Source organism: Rattus rattus, chromosome 5, assembly GCF_011064425.1.
Source record: "Rattus rattus isolate New Zealand chromosome 5, Rrattus_CSIRO_v1, whole genome shotgun sequence".
In the NCBI taxonomy this organism is placed as follows: domain Eukaryota; kingdom Metazoa; phylum Chordata; class Mammalia; order Rodentia; family Muridae; genus Rattus; species Rattus rattus.
This window is the reverse complement of record NC_046158.1, coordinates 156,940,336-156,952,791: the sequence shown is the minus strand read 5'-3', so window position 1 is coordinate 156,952,791 and position 12,456 is coordinate 156,940,336. Positions and strand designations below refer to the sequence as shown.

Below are 12,456 nucleotides of genomic sequence, written 5' to 3'. Positions count from 1 at the left end.
ACGAGAGCGCCCTCCTACGAAGACACTATGGCCCCCACCCCCAAGGCTGAGAACCTGAGCAGAGAACTGGAGAAAGAACATTCTGGGGGCTTCCTACCACCAGGGAGGTCCCTTCCACTGGGAAGAAGGAATGAGGAGGACAGAGAGCAGGGAGGAGGAGAAGGAGGAGAAAGAGGAGGAAGAGGAGGAGGAGGAAGAGGAGGAGAGGGAAGAGGAGGAGGAAGAGGAAGAGGAGAAGGAGGAGGAGGAGAGGGAAGAGGAGAAGGAGGAGGAGGAGAGGGAAGAGGAGGAGGAAGAGGAGGAGGAGGAGAGGGAAGAGGAAGAGGAGGAGAAAGAGGAGGAGGAGGAGAGGGAAGAGGAGGAGGAAGAGGAAGAGGAGAAGGAGGAGGAAAAAGAGGAGGGGGAAGAAGAAGAGGAAGAGGAGGAGGAAGAGGAAGAGAAGGGGGGAGGGGAAAAGGAAGAGGAGAAAGAGGAGGAGGGAAATGAGGAGGAGGAGAAAGAGGAGGAGGAGGAGCAGAAAGAGGAGGAGGAGGAGAAGAGGAGGAGGAGAAAGGGAGGAGGAGGAGGAGGAGAGAGAAGGAGGAGGAGAGGGAGGAGGAGAGGGAGGAGGAGAGGGAAGAGATAAGGAAGGAGGGGTTGGGTGTCACTGAGCTTCCCAGCAGCCATGACCCATCCACATACCAATCTTGCCAAGGGCATAATATTAGCCTACTTCCTCCTGGACAGATCCCTCATCCTCACCAGGTTGTGAATGGCATCTCAAAGTTCAAGTGACAGATCCCTCTATGGTGCCACACTTTTGATCCCTCAGCCTAATGAGCACATGGTACTGAGCACACAAGGACAGTTTCTCCAAGGGAAGAGACTGGGGTTACGTGGCAATGAAATGGAAGGACTTTCTATGGCTCCTAAGATGTCATGGGCACCAGCTCTACCTCCAGCTCACAGAGGTAGCCACCCCCAGTGACCCACGGGGAAGAACGGCACAGATGCTGGTGTGGTGGACCAGGCTTGAGAGGACCAGTGCCATCAGGGGAGGGCATAGGAGTGTAGGCCATTTGTGTCCCTGCATGGTCTTGCTTTCACTGCAACTGGGGCCTGCCGTAGATGCGGCTTTCTGTGCCTGGGCCCTGGAGGCCAGTTACTGGCAGGGGTAACACAGAAGGATGTGTCTAGGGCCCTGCTGGATCTCTGAACTCTCCCATCATGCACCATTCCCAGGTTACAGTTGGTTTACTGCTTCCCAGCTAGAACAACACCCCAAGTCAGGGCCTGAATCTGTCCGTTCACTGCCTGGGCAGCAGTGCAGGGCACACAGCAGCCACTCGACTCTCAGAATGGGGTATTCTGTGTCACCCTCACCCCCTGTACTATTTACAGGCTTTCCTTGGGAGAGGCTCAGACCCAAGTCTCTACTATAGCCCACCTGGGCTCATACATCCTGCTCTGCAGGAGCAAGGGTTCAGACTCAGGCTGTCCTGATTTAGTAAAGAGCAAGATGGTGTTGGACTGGGAGCCACTGGCTGGGTCCTGATTCTCTGGGTGATGGCATCACAGGCTCTCACCAAATGTGTAGGTGGAGCCCTTTTGTCTTTTGTGGGACAATGTCTACTGGTTTGTCCACAGGGGACTCTTTCTCTAGCCCCCGTACCTGGATGGGTCATTGTGCTTCCTTACTGGGCCTTGTTATGATCACCCTTTCCGCTCTCTCTGAACACAAAGGCCAGATCCTCCTAGCTAAAGACAGCGTGCCAAATGCAGCCATTTTTGTTTGTAATTTAACCCAGTCTCTATCCCCCTGGCTTTCAAACCTCAAGGATTAACATAGTCATATCTGAAGCCAGTTGAGTCCTCCAGACAGTGACCGCCTAGTGCATCTCTACTCAGTCGCTGTCTGAGAGCTCTATCTTCTCCAGTGACTCAGCTCCGTTTCTGGAGAATTGAGATGGAAATGGTGGAGAGTAGAGAATTTTGCTGGAATTGAACAATAGCAATTGAAGTAATTGAGGAAGACAGGAGAAAGCAGGTCACCACTCTGTGCCTAACCAGCCCCAGAAGAGGAGGGGGAAAGGAGGAGGAGCAGGAGGAGAAGGGAGAGGGGTAGGAGGGAGAGGAGGGGGGAGAGGAAGAGGAGGAGGAGGAGGAAGAGGAGGAGGAGGAAGAAGAGGAGGAGGAGGAGGAAGAGGAGGAGGAGGAGGAAGAGGAAGAGGAGGAGGAGGAGAAGGCAGAGGAAAGCACCAAGGCTGAGGACTGCTCCATCGTGCCAGCCCACGCTGGTTCAGTTTCTCCTTGGAGAGGTGTTGGGACAGGTTGGATGTCTAAGGCAAGCTCGGCTCACACCTCATCTTCCAACTTAAGTTGCACACAGCATGAGGACATCTCCTAATGTCTCTCTGTCTGCATCAAGTGTGCACAGACACAAAGCCCACCAGCACTGCCATTCCATCACAGACGAAGGCTGGGCGGGACTCAGTGCCCTCTGACATGCTGTGGTCACACAGCCAATAAAGGCCACATCTCAGCTGAGTAGAACCTACACTGTCTTCAAGGCCAACACCCCTGCCCTCCAACCACATAACTACAGAGGGTCACTGTCCACGTGCCACCCTGTGCACTGCTCTACAACTTAAGTCAGGGGCAGTTTGAATTTTCCAGAGCGCTCTGGGTTTTAGAGCAAAGATGGGAATTGATGGCCTCAGGCTCCCCATAGCTCTCGAACCTGCCAGATCCCCCAGATGTGGGCACTCCTAGGGAGGAGACATGCTACTTTCTTGCAGCTCATTCTCACGCCTTATCGCCAGGAGCCCCTACTTCTGGCTGAGCAGCTCTGGCTTGTGTTGGGGCCCTGCAGACCTGGAGAGTGAGACTGTGGAGCTTTCATAGCTGCAGACTTGCAAAGGGGGCAGCCTGGGTTACCAAGACAGAGTTCTGCAGGGAGCCATGGCCACACTTCCACAAAGAAGTCCCAGTGGGTGCCTCTGTGGTCACTACAGAGAGAGGGCAGGCAACACTGTCCTGATGCTGCTGCCAGGGGACTGTCAGGTCTCCCAGGACCCTGAAAGTGGGTCAGAAGGGGTAGGCGGTCAGCTCTTTTTCTGGCGAGCTTCCACTGGTCTACCTTCTCTTACACGTATCCCAGGTCACAGAACCCTGTCTCCTTTGTAGAACAGAACCATCTCTGACGGTCCAGGCAGGCCTGGTGTGCAGGAACACACACCCTCTTGTGCCTGGTATGTCAGGGAGGGCTCACATCTACTCACTTATGGTGGTCCAGCTCAGGGAAGTGGACTTCAAGGGACCCCAGACGAGCTGGGGAGTTCACCCCCACTTTTCTGAATCCCCGATGTTGCTACCACACACCCCTGGGCATGCTGGGGAATCTCACAGGTGTCAGCTCGTGACTCACCCGGAGCAAATCGAGACAGTGCTGCTCTGGGTCTGTCTCCCTCCAGCCCAAGCAGGAACCAACACTGAACATCACCGGCATCTCTAACCGTGTGTCTGTTCGGATCACAGAGCCTGTTGCTTCCGTGCGGCTCACAGCCCATCTCACCTCTCGGTCCAGGCCCGCTGCCACAGTCACGATGTCCCCTGTCTCACTGTTGATGGTGAACATGTTCTGGGATGGGCTCTGGGGTGTCTGGGTGACAATCCGGTACCTCACCATGCCGTTGGCTGTGGTGCTGTCATCTGCATCGTTGGCTGTGACCGTCATTACGTATGTACCTGGAACAGACAGCAGGTCAGGTAGGGATGACCCCAGACACCTGTCCCACCACACACGCAGGGCTCTCAACGCAGTGGCATCCTTCTCCACAGTGTGGTCTAGGAGCTGCTGCTTGTCTGAGGTAGCTCAAGGGCAAAGCTCCTTGGTCCCCACCTGAGGACGTACTCCTAAGCGTATGGCTCTCTGACATTGTTCTGAACTTTTCCTTGCTCTGCAGAGGACAGAGCCAACCTGGACTAGCAAGTGCTTCTTCACCTCTCTGGGGAGCTGGCAGCAGGACCGGCTCTGAGTCAGGACTGCCAATGCCCTGAGTTGCAGGGCCTGAGGGCTGGGGACAGAGTCCTCATGCAAGACTGCTTCCCGGGGACCAAAGGATGCCGAATGAAGTCCTGCTGGTGGGTATAAATGGGAGGACTCCATAAAGACGCTGTGACTGAAACATAAATCACGTACATAAAGTTCGCCCTTAAAAAAAAAAAAAACAAGCCCAAGGTTTTGATGTCGTCATGAAATTGAAAATAGCTGTCTCCACCATGTAACTGCACAAGGCAATCCTCACCCCGGAGGGAAATCACAGCCATCACCAGCCCCTCCTTGTCCTTTCTCCCAGCTTCCCAGGTTCCGGTCTGATTTCTGTTTCTCCAGATTTGCCTATTCTGGGTGCTTCATGTAAACGAGGTTACAGAATCTGTGTTTTTTTGTCTCTGGCTTCCTTCACTGAGCCTAGAATTTCCGAGGCTCCTTCCTTTTTATGAGTGAGTACTACTCCACTGTGTGAAAGAGACAAACACGCTACACTTACTGACTGAACGCTTGTCACGCCCGGCGCTCAGCTTTATGAACGAGGTCAGCCAGAGAACTGTCAACCCCTCCTCACACAGTGAGAGAGGCACCACAGACAGGCAGATACTGAGCTGTAAATGAACAGTGTTTCCTAGGAATGAGGGAGGCCCTGATCATGCGAAAAGACAGATGGGTTAACTGAGTGGGAAGGTGGAGCGCCATCATCCCCAGTGGGACCCTCCTGGAATCTCGGCACCCGGGAGACTGAGGCTGATGGATTGCCACAAGTTCGAGATTGGCCAGGTTCTAGGCCAGCCTAGGCTGCACAGTAAGATCAAAATAAGTCAAGGAAAACGTGGTCTGCAGAGGAGGCAGAAAGGACTCTCTACGAGAGGAGTTGGGATAGGATACGATGTAGACCCTGGCTGGAGCAGCAAAGGCCCAGGGGAGGAGTTCCACCTGCCAGGGGAGCAGAGTAGACAGGCTAGGTGTGAATCTGCAGTGAGCTCAAAATAGAAAGGTAGCTGGAAAAGGTATCCTCAGGTCGTGGAGTTCATATCCAGGAGGGCAGAGGAAGCTTCAAGTTCATTGGGCAAGTTTGCAACAGGCTTCTGGCTACTATGTAAACTAGGGCCAGTCCCCGATGCATAGGACAAACCCTGGGGGAGAATGCTTGAGACATCCTTGATGTGTGGAGACAAGCTTCTGTGCTGGCTTCATTGGGGCCAACTCTGGGCTTTAAAGTAACAATATGTAACAGAGAGGAGAGAGACTGACTCACCACCACACAACCATTAGCTGCTTTGGCTTGAGTGTGGCAGGCTAGGCAAGATCTGGTGGTTTTCTTCTAAGAGTGGGTGTCCGTTGTTTATCAGATGATAAAATGTATGTTGGGGAAGGAGAAAAAGAGGGAGGGGGAGGGGGGGGGGGAGGGAAGGAGGAAGGAGAAAGAGAAGGGAGAGAGAGGCAGAGAGAAAGAGGAAGAAGGAGGAGGGAGAGAGGAGGGAGGGAGAGAGGAGGGAGGGAAGGAGGGAGGGAGAAGGGGCCAGCAGAGTGGGGAGTTGGGGACTGAGGAAGAGAGAAGAGCTCCTAAAGCCTACACCACAGTTTGGAAATCAGGAGACTTGGCTGTTTTCACAAGCCAGCCCTTAGGGTGAGGTGAGGATGCTCCAGGCTTGAACACTTTGAGCCAAAAGGAAGAAGCAGGCCGCGGGTTGCCATGGAAACGACCCAGGAACATTCCCAGCCCTAGAGCGGAGCAGGGGCTCTGCAGGTTTAGTTGTTCTTTCTGAAAGGTGCAGAAAGAAGAGGGAGGAGGAGGCCTGGAAAGCTGGCCTAGTGAGGAGTCCCTCCCTCGTGTTGCCCACGGATGCTCTACACCCCAACGTCCTCTGCACTGTCCACTCAGCAGGCTCTTGAGAATGTCTGGTAGTCTGAGGGGCAGGCTCTCAGGCAGCCTCTGCCATTTTTACCTCCTGTGAAATGTCAGCTTATCCCTCAAGCCTGAGAGGTGGCTGCCCTTTCCAACTCTTCACTTCTTGGCCTGCCTCTCTCTGTCTTTGTCTGTCTGTCTCTCTGTCTCTGTCTCTGTCTCTGTCTCTATCTCTATCTCTGTCTCTGTCTCTGTGTCTCTGTCTCTGTCTCTGTCTCTATCTCTCTGTCTCTCTCTGTCTCTGTCTCTCTCTCTCTCTCTCTCTCTCTCTCTCTCTCTCTCTCTCTCTCTCTCTGTGTGTGTGTGTGTGTGTCTGAATGTCCCCGAGTCTCCTTTGCACCCTGGTGCTTAGGATTTGGATGTAACCTGGGCTCACAGCCATCCCCGGGGACAGCGAGGAGCACAGATGCTCAATCAAAACCTGTGGGAGGCAGAGGCAGGGGAGGGTCCAGGAAAAAGGAAGGGCCATTAAATGGTAGACTAAAGCAGAGGAGAAGCCACTTGGCACAGAGTCCTAGACCTGTGCAGAGGACCCAGAAAACAGTGGGTACTGTTGGTCAGAGAGGAAGGAAACTTCCAGGAAGTCCCAGATGTCAGGAGGGAGCAAAGGGAGGAGGATAGGGACCCAGGAGTCACAGGGAGGCTGCCAGTAGTGGGTTCGAGTGCTTGGGAACAGTGGCGATGCAGGAGTTAGTGGAAGGTATGACCACCAAGATCTTCGGCTCTGTGGGAGGAAGCAGCTCTTGTGTGGTGGTACCCCTGGGACAAAGGAGCTGCAGGACAGGCTGAGGCCAGGGTGTGCTGTCCCACACAGAAGGGCTTCACCCGCTTCCTGGCTGTGGTGTCCTGGTTCATAGAGGACAGGTTGTCAGCTTTATTGTGGCCCAGAGAATGAAGGGTGGGGGAAGTCACAGGAACGGTGGAGAAAACTGCTGACTGTTTCAGTCCCGGAGCTGTAGAGTCCTGGGTGTATCCATCAGGCAATGGGGCTAGCCTTGGGCCCAAGTTAGAGGAGACACCCTCTCTGGGGACTATGGGAGGCATGGCCATGAAGGCAAGGAAAGAAATTGTGCTCATCTGGGCTCATGCCCAGGGCCATGCAGAAAGCAGAGAGGACCAGGACACGGGATGGGTGGACAGTGGCTGTGGGGGCAGGGCACAGAGACATCCTTCCATCACGCGGCAGGCCAGAACTGCATCGCCTCTCGCCCAGGCTGTGAGCATAACTCATGTGTAGAGATCCCTATCTGCCCCCAACAAAAGTATGTGGAGAAACAGCCTCAATAGCCCATCTACAGGGCTTCACGAACACGTTCTCACTTGTAAAATACTGCACAGTACCCTAGTCACGTAGAAGCACCTCACAAAGTCTAGAAGCCCGAAAGCGGCTGCAACAGCATCCCAAAGATGCTCTCTCCAGGCACCCATAGGACATCACGGCCCCACCTTGGGATGTAGAATTGGGGGGGGGAGACAGATGTCCCTGGTGACTTAGAAAAGAGCTTGCTGCCAGGTTGCCTGGGGCTGTCTCTTGTCTCCAGAGTGACAGGAGACCACAGTCTCCCAGATCTTGGGGACAGAGTACCAATGTCATCTGGACCCTTCACAGCACGGCGTTTTCTCGCTTCCCCAGTGGAGTCTGTTGAGTTCCGCACAGCTGAGTTACAGAACGTTCAGTGGGCTGGATTTATTGCTCTCGGCAGGGAAGTGGGCAAATTTATGGTTCTGCAGGACCCTCGAATCCCACGGACAGATGCACGGCCTTGAGCTGCTGAGAGGCCATGTACTGAGTTACGGCTCCTGCCAGTGGCCTGGGGAGGACCATAGGCAGTGGCCTGGGGAGGACCACAGGCAGGACACATTTTTCTTCAGACTCTAGCTTGCATTTTTGCGGGTGAGCTGAGCACAGTGCCTGGACCCTAGAAGGGAAGATGCCTGGGTCTTACTCAGCTGGGTTTCGAGAGACATCTTGGAAGGAGCCTTGAGGGAGAACTCAAGAGTATGTCCCACATTCGTCTGCAGCCCCCTGCAGTCCTTGCTAAGGGCCCACCTAGCTTTGTCCCCTCTAGACTAGGGGCAGGACCAAATCCCTGGCACTTGCCGGTGCCTTGTCCTGGAATTTTTTATTTGGACTGTTTTCCCTGGGACCCCAAAGTCACATGACTAGAAGCACCTTGTCTAGTGACACAAAAGCAAGGAGGCCCGGGATGGGAACCCAAGGGCTGAGGAGTCCAGGCTGATGAGTCATAATCATAGCCCTGGAGAGGCACACCGACCCTGCCAAGATCTTCTCTACCTCCAGGTTTGGCGGGAAGGAACTGAGTCCTGGGAGCTCCCCACACGGGGTCTAGAGGTGCTCAGGTGATGGCTTTGGCCAGATAACCTTGACTCTGGTGTTACTTGGAAGGTTTCAGAGGAGGAGGAAGTGCTCGATTTCCAGGGCACTCCTGGAAGAGATCTGTGCTTGTCTTCTGGGATCCCTGTAGCAAAGTGTCCCCGACTGGAGCTTACACAAGTGTTTATGCCACAGCCAGTGATGCGGGATGAACAGGTCGCTCTCCCTCCCAAGGCCCCGGAAGCTTTCCAATTGCTAGAGGTGGTCTCCAAGTCCAGGGGTTCCTGGCTCATGGCCACACCCCTCCAAACACTGCCCGCCTCTCCTCTGTCCTCACTGGTGAGTCAAGTGTCCTCTTCCCGCTCTTGGATTTACCCTGACTAGCAACGTGTACAAAGCTGACCTCCTGTTCTTAAAGTAGGCCATGCTCTCCTGTCCTGTGGGGTCCTGAGTTTGGGGGTCCAGCTTTGTACCTATTGTTTATGGGGACTATGTGGAGGATGGGGCTGGTAGGGCTTGATACTGACAGCAGTGACTAAGCACAGGAGGCTGTGACCTCTGTGTGACATGTGTCTGGATGGCCTGGGTAGCTTCAGAGGCCAGGCTGGGCTCTAAACTCAGATGTCTCATCGCCAATCCAGTCTGAATCTGGCTGTGATCCCCCTGGCACTTGGCTTGCTGCTGTATCCCCTCTTTGAGTCTCAGGTTCTTCTTTCGGAAGCTGGAGCTGAAGGTGTCTCGAGTCTTAGTCCGGAGAAGATTGATCTGGGCTCTGCATTCAATGCTATTCCGGTGGGTACTATGGGGTTAGAGAGGTCATATCTCCTCTTTGTGTCGGGGATGGCGAGACGGTGGCCAGCACCCCCTGCTGACCCTTCCTTCTCCTAGTGAGGTCACAAGGATGACCGCAATCTCCCAGGTACTCTTCTGAGTGTTGAGCATTTGTCCTACTGCAAAGCCAGACCACCAGCACAATGGCTATGCTCGTAGCCACCCACATGCACCATGGAGGGAGCGCCCACCTGAGCCACATCTGTGCTGGCCTGGGTGCTACTCAGAGATTGAGAAGAACGTCTCTACGCCTCCCACCCCTTCCTGGAGAAAGACTTGGATTTTTGCCTGTGAGCAGAGCCAGGCAAGCCAAATGAACCGTCTTTTCTCTGGGCTCAGGGGTGTGGCCTGCTCTCCCCAGGGGTGACAGCCCCTCCTCTCTGAATTCACTGGCGGGTAGCGGGAGAGCACAGAGGACTCCAGGCTCCACTCTTCCTTGGAACCCGTGTACTACGCTGCCACACGCCTTAAAGGATTAATTTCACAAGCCTTAAATTGCAGTTTAATTTGAAAACTAATTCAGCCCCATAATTGGCTTTCTGCTCAAATCACTGAGGCTAAAGATTTAAATTCTTAATATTCAGATGACTTTCAAGTATCTGGTGCCATCTGTGCACCAGGCCGTGGCATTAATCTAAGGGGACTTCCACCGGCGCAGAAATGAAATAAATAAATATGGGGGCCTGCTAATAGAATAATCTATTCAAGCCGGAGCCTGGCCTTGTACAGATGAGAGTTCCTCTCACTCCTGACTTGTAGATTCTTCTGCTGTTTAATATTTTTTTTTATGTGACATCAATTTCAGAATTCATAGCGGCGGGGGTCTCTGCACTGCTACAAGGGGTCAGGGTGTGCAGTGAGTTAAGACAGCTGACTGAGAGGTCAAGACGTCGTTTTGCTTGGGCAGTTCGAGAATCGATGCTGCAAGTTGGCTATGGGCTTTCTGGCCAGAAGCATAGCAGAGGTTCTGTGGCCAACCTGGGGGTGCTCCAGAAAGGAGACGGGGGCTGGGAGGGAACGCAGTGGGTAAAGGGCTTACTGCACAGGCACGAGGACCCAAGCTTGAATCCCCAGGGTCCAAATGAAAGTTGGACGCAGTAATGCTCGAATCCGTCATCCCAGCGTGGGAAGGGAAGTGGAGAAGGAAAATGAATCCCCAGGAGCTTTGGGATAACCACACTGGTGAACGGAAAGGTGGAAGGTGAAGACTGATGCCTGAGGATGTCCTCTGACCACCACACTCACACTTTAGCAAGCACACGTCTGCACACAGGTACAAGAACACACATGCACATGCATATGCGCGCACACATACTGCACATACACAATAATTATTTTTTTTTAAAAGGTGATGTATGTGTGGCCAGGGTGATTGTGGGGAAGGGAGCCCAGCTAACAGGACAGTGCTGTCCTAGGTCAGACCCTGAACCCTACCTAGAATGCCATCTGTCACGGTGTGTGAACTGACTCCCCTCCCCTGGCCTGGGTGAAACCGGAACCCTAGTGTATGATCTGTCACGGTGCGAGTGTGAACTCCCCCACCCCCAGGCCTAGGTGAGACCTGAACCCTACCTAGTGTCTGAGTGTGAACTGCCCCACCCAGGCCTGGGTGAGCCCTGAACCCTGGTGTGTCATCTGTGATGATGTGAGTGTGAACTGCCCCCCTCAGAGGTGCCTGTGTTTGCACACTTGGTCCCTACTTGGTCATGCTATTTTGAGAGGTCATGGAAAACTTTGAGGGGCAGAGACTGTTTGGGGGGATATGAGTCACAGAGGGGAGGCTCTGAGGTATTTTATAGTCCGAGACCCCCTCCTCACTTTGCTTCCTCTCTGGTCTCTGCCTCCTGTCATGGAGGTGTGATCAGTACTTGCTGTATGCTCTTGCTACCACAGAGCCACTTGGCACATGCTTCCTCTCAATGATGGACTGAACCTCAAACTGTGAGTCGAGGTAACTTTTTCTTTAGTAAAGCCACATTTGCCTCAGCACTGAGGAAGGCCACTAACACCCCTCCGAGGCCTGAATGCTGTTGTAACTCGTTCTCAGCCAGGGGTGTGTGTGTGTGTGTGTGTGTGTGTGTGTGTGTGTGTGTGTGTGTGTCTCCCAGAAGGACTCTCATGTGAGGGGAAGAAGGGCTGTAGCAGCCCATTGATTGGCGAGGGTGAGGACTCCTGTTGTAGGCTCTCTGTGGACTGCTGGCACACGGCAGGAAGGTCAGCTGGCTTTTAAATATATCTTCCTACATTTCTGAAGAGATGTTAAACTCAACAAAAGGGACTTGTCGAAGTTTGGGGAATAATGCAGATGCTCTTATCCGACACTCCGGATCCACGAAGTAAGTGATTTTATTTCCATTTTATCGGCACGTAATGAAAAGCTTGCTCTGGGCCACATCAGGGTCACATGGTGGCTGCACTGTAGCAAACCTGGACAAGTAGAGCCCCTGGGTTCCACACAGACGTGTAGGCGCAGTTCTGGCTGGGGAGCACTCTCCTGTCCCCGGGAGTGCACTGTGAGGGAAGGGGAGAAAACTCAGACACCCACACCTACAGCTGTCACAACAGTGACAGGCACAAGGACCGTGGGCTGTGTGGGAGAGCAATTCTCAGTGCACCTCTGAGAACAATCTAATTAGAGGCAGACAGAGACACGAGCGGTCACCGCAGAGGGTGCGCAGATGGCGAGAGACACGGGACAAGATGCTGCATGTCACTTGTCATTAGGGAAACACACTCCGACTGCAGCGGACATCTCTGTGTGCCCACCCGCGGCTGTGCACCGAGGCTGGTGAGGCACAGGTGGCTGCCGTTCACCATGGTGGGAATAGCACAGGGGCAGCTCCTCGAGGAAGGGCATGGACGTGTCTTACAACCTGGTCCACTGGATCCCAGTGTCCTCAGAAGACCCTTGCCTTAAAGGGCAGGCCCTCAGCAGGGGGCTGTTGGGAGGGGGTGATAACTCACTCTGTTTGGCTAGGAAGGACTCCAAAAGGCTTGGGCTGGAGGCTTGGCCCCTACCAGGCAGATCTGCTCACTGAGAGGCCATCGGGTCATGAGAGTTTTGACCTTGCCAGTGGATCTATTCCCTGGTGGGTTCCAGCTGGAAGACTTGCTATCCGTAATGGTGGCAGGAAGCAGAGCTGGGGTCTGACCGGAAGTGTGTCACCGGAATGTGCATTTGAGGGTATGTTTTGTTCTCTGCTCCCACTCTTTGTTGCCTGCTGCTGTGATGGTCCCTCTGCCGTGCTCTATCGGTAGAGTTCAGTCTCCCCTCAGACTCACGCCTCGGAGCCAGCCAACCATGGGCTGAACTCTCTGAAACGGTGGGCCCAAGTCAAGCTTTCCTCC

The 12,456-nt window shown here is 54.0% G+C and overlaps 1 protein-coding gene across 1 annotated transcript in view; it reads right to left on the bottom strand.

Moving 5' to 3' along the window:
- Cdh4 (cadherin 4) overlaps positions 1–12,456 on the bottom strand; it is a 471,463-nt gene that overhangs the window by 34,038 nt on the left and 424,969 nt on the right. The window contains exon 7 of the mRNA XM_032904917.1: positions 3,554–3,726. Coding sequence (XP_032760808.1) covers positions 3,554–3,726 — 173 coding nt within the window. The remainder of the gene's footprint in view (positions 1–3,553; positions 3,727–12,456) is intronic.